Source organism: Belonocnema kinseyi, chromosome 4 (assembly GCF_010883055.1).
Source record: "Belonocnema kinseyi isolate 2016_QV_RU_SX_M_011 chromosome 4, B_treatae_v1, whole genome shotgun sequence".
NCBI lineage: Eukaryota > Metazoa > Arthropoda > Insecta > Hymenoptera > Cynipidae > Belonocnema > Belonocnema kinseyi.
In genome coordinates, this window is record NC_046660.1 from 96,996,225 (window position 1) to 97,000,530 (window position 4,306).

Sequence of the window (4,306 nt, forward strand, 5' to 3'; positions counted from 1 at the left end):
TAAGTGGGCTTTGCCTTCAGTTATCATTTGCTGGATAATAAGTAAAGAGTCTCAATATAAAGTCCAATAATGCAATAATATGTTTTAACGTAGTCTTGGTTATGGTACTTTATGTAACTTATCGTCTCGAGTTGGTCCAACAAAAGAAAGCTGGGCTCATTTTTAGTCAGATAATGACCCTTAATGAGACGTAGCATGTTTTTACAAAAATGACTTGAATTGTTTTATTGAATAAAAGAAATACACATCAAGTAGGCCCGGACACGTCTGAAGTAAGCCCTAAAAAAAAGGCGCCGCACAACTTAGCCTGACAAATACCTTTTTTCTGTGAATTTGTGAAACAATCTCTCATCGCGTTTAGCAGCGGTTCGCTTGGCGATCAATTTTTGTGAGCTCAAAATATGAACTCACAGGTGTATGCTGAAATCATGCATGTGTCATAAAAAATTCTTCATTTCCTGAAAATGTAAAATTTAAGTATGCTGTTATGCCTTTAAACTTCGTAATTTCTTTGATATAAAGAAGTGTACATTTATAAATTTTAAAGACAGTCGTTAACAAATACATTTGCCTTAATATTAAATTTAATTTTTTTAAAGTTCTAAGAATTACTCTTTGATTACTGATTTAATTTGACAATAGTAATCGCCATCCTCTCACCATATTATCAAAGTCATACGCTCTCGAGACGAGCATGTATGTGCCACTTGCGAGTGAACAGGCCAAAATTGATTGTATGATTTATACGAGGCCACAAGCAACATATAATTAATCGTCGTTGTTGCAAGGTATTGTTTGTTGCGCGAACGCGCGTGCGAGCACGATCGATTTGCAATAAATAGCACTCGGCTCCATATGCTTGGTCAATTCTGTGGTTGACGATACTAAATTAACTCAAAATTCGGCAGACATTCCCTGTCATCACTCGTTCGTTTATATAATGCAGGCTCACCGATCAAGCGTTTTGTAAAATGAATAAAATAACGGTCTAATTGATGGCAGGTGACTATAGTTTTACAGTACCCTGCTTCTTGGTGACAAGTTTCACTCCTTTCAGTCACTCGAAACTCATAATAATTATTAATCATATAGACCTGCTCCTTTTAAAATCAGAGTCAAATTTGACTAATGAAACTCTGCGGGATTATTTGAGTTGTTTAAGGAAATTCGATTATTGATAATATAACTAGTCTTCTACCAAAAACTAATTTATTGTGAAATTATAATATGTAATTCATATATTTTACCAAATCTATTATTAAATGTTTAAAGAAAATTAGATAATTTTTAATTGGCAAATAGTTTATTCTATTATAGATCGTTAGAGCTATAATCAAAACCATTTATTTTTTATTTTTATTGAGGTTCAGGTGTTTCGTCTCTCATCTGGAGCTGATATAACTATAACATACCATTGTATAATTTCTTTGATTTTTTTTTTCATTACAAATTTTTTGTCGATAGAAGTACTAAACTGATGTATGTATCTTTGAATTACTGAAAAATGTGTTTATAAAATGAAACATTCCAATCAGTATTAATATCACGATTATAATTTCAGGTAAATCGAAGCAGTGCACACTCAGTAATTATAAAGGAAGTTCAAATGGATTTAAGCGGCAAATATCGCTGTGAAGTTTCCACGGATGCTCCAACGTTTTATACAAAATACGAATTCGGGCATTTACAAGTGGCACGTAAGTTTCAAAATCACTCTTTCAAATACACAAGTAATCAAAAATTGCAATCACACTAGAAAGTTAATATTCATATAATCTGCCTTCTTCTCCCTTTCTTCTCATGGAAAAGTAATGCATAGTTGATTTCCGTAGGAGTATTTGCTAGGATTGCATTTTGTATTTTATTTTTGTTCTATTTCGAATGTCATAATCTTTATTAAATGCTCATAGTACAGAATATTAAAAATAGAAACCTCAAACTTTTTATAATTTAAATGAATAATTTTCTTTATTCTGGAATGATTTAAGAGGGTTAAAAGGGATTGAATATTATATGCAAAGTGCATTTCCATGTCATAATAAAATACTTTCTCATTGGAGAATAGTGCACGGTACTATATTTTTGAATTATAAGTCTTATACTACTTTAGGGATTGTTTTCTGTCATATAAGCGTGATTTAAATAAAAGGTTGGTAATTTTATGTAAGATTTTCACAATATGCTATCATAAATACCCATAAGCAAGTAACATAAAATAATATAAAAATGTATAGAATTTCCATGCATATCCCAAAGAAAAATGATATTCAGAGGTGTCGAAAGCCTGATGAAGTTAAGCACGTATATTTCACAGGCCCATAACCAGAGAACTGGACTGGACTGGAATGAAATATGTGAGCCATTTCATTCCAAATTCGAAAAAAGAAAAGATGTAATTTTTTAATTTTTATTTTAGCAGGTATCTTTAATGGAATATTTAAAAACATTTTTCGATTAATTTTTGATTGTTTTAAATCATTTTTTCTACAAAAATTATTATTGTGGGTCCAGTGAAGTATTTGACAACATTAATTAATTAATTCTAAATATAACAAATTTCATTTTTCTAAAAAACTTATTTAAATTTACTTACATTTGTCAGAAAAATTTACACATTTTGTGAAACAATTATTTATTACACAAATTAAAGGTTGCTGAAAAGAACAATTTATTGTTTATACAATTGAAAAACATTTTAAAATAAATTTATGTTATTAACGATAATAAACTGCCAGTTAGACGAATTTTTAGGAAAAACACCTTTGTTGAACAAATTGATTTGTTTCCATAATAAAAATTAATTAACCAATTTCGTTCAATATTCCACTCGGCCTACAGTAATACTTTTCATTATAAAGAAAAAAAACGTTCGAAAAAAATTAATTTAAACAAATGGAATTCGTTTAAACAATTACAAATTAATTAGAAAATGTATTTAAGCATTCCACTAAATAAATAGTAATAATTTTTATAAAAAAAGAAGTTTTGAAACAAAAATTACTTTGAAACATTCAATTTGTTTCATTAATTTAAAATTAATGAACCAATGTTAATAAGTATTCCTCTAGATCAATAATAATAGGTTTATGGGAAAGAAACGAATTTTAAAAAATTGTTTAAATAAATTTAATTTGTTTAAGTATTTGAAAGTTAATTAACCTATGTTGATAAATATTCCGCTAGACTAGTATGAACAATTTTAAGTAAAAAAAGACGCGAATATAGTGCTCAAAATGTTGATTTCATGAAAAATTGACAATTTTCGTTTTAAGGATAGTTTTCAGGGACTCGTGGTGGTGTGTTCGCTGTGTCAAACGGATATATATGATACATGAAATCGTTCGTTAAATAATTCTCTACAAGCCTCTATATTTTCCCGTCACATTTTCCGAAACCCTAAAAAATTATTCCAAAAACTCAAATTAGGTGATTTTTCCCCATGCGTTTCACAAGGGAAACTTGAAGTCAAATCCGGCACCTGTTATAATAACCGGAGATTGAAAAGAAAAACGCATATTACAATATGTTTTGAATGCAGTGCTACAGGACTTAAATAGACCAGTCTTTACAATACAATAACACTACTTCTTATAGACAGATATATGTTTAAATAAATTTCCTAAACAATTCATTATTGTTTACAGACATTTTCTTATACAATAGAGTTAGAAAATCGCGTTTTTTGTTGTTGAAATTCTCAACTTGTTTTAAAAATTTCATGTAGAACTTGGCAATAATCGAGTAAAGTTAAGGACAATAATATAATTTCTTAAGCAATGAATTATTAATTATAACTATCATCTCTTATACTAATGCTGGAAAGTTGCGTTTTTTCGGAAATTTTCGTACTTTTCTATGGGATTTTAATTAGGAACAGATAATAAATAAACATCACAGAGAATAACTTTTTAAAGAATTTATTTCTTTTCTGTGGATATATTTTCTGAAAATAAAACCAGACATTTCAAATATTCTTTAAATTTTATATGGCGATCATATTGAGTGTAACTTTTCCTTCAACTGGTTGCTGATAGCCTCATTATGTGAAGTCAAAGAGGAGAAGAAAGATACAGAAAAAACTGCAACTTTCTCGGATTACTCAAAGAGAATATTATTAAAAATAATATTAAATTGTTCGAGAAATTATTTCTATTAACATAAAATAGTTGTTAGCTCACTCTGACTGAAAAGTGGAAAACAGGTAAAATTTTTAGAAGAAAACCGCAACAAAAGGTGAACAAAAGGTGGACAATTTAATCAAAAATCACAATTTCTAGCACTATTCTATGAGAAAATTCCTATAAAC

The 4,306-nt window shown here is 28.8% G+C and overlaps 1 protein-coding gene across 4 annotated transcripts in view; it reads left to right on the top strand.

The window, feature by feature from the left end:
* The window catches only part of LOC117171339, a 204,736-nt gene that overhangs the window by 166,350 nt on the left and 34,080 nt on the right, over positions 1–4,306 (top strand). For all 4 annotated transcript variants that reach the window (XM_033358567.1, XM_033358568.1, XM_033358570.1 and 1 more), the window contains exon 3: positions 1,562–1,697. In XM_033358567.1, coding sequence (XP_033214458.1) covers positions 1,562–1,697 — 136 coding nt within the window. The remainder of the gene's footprint in view (positions 1–1,561; positions 1,698–4,306) is intronic.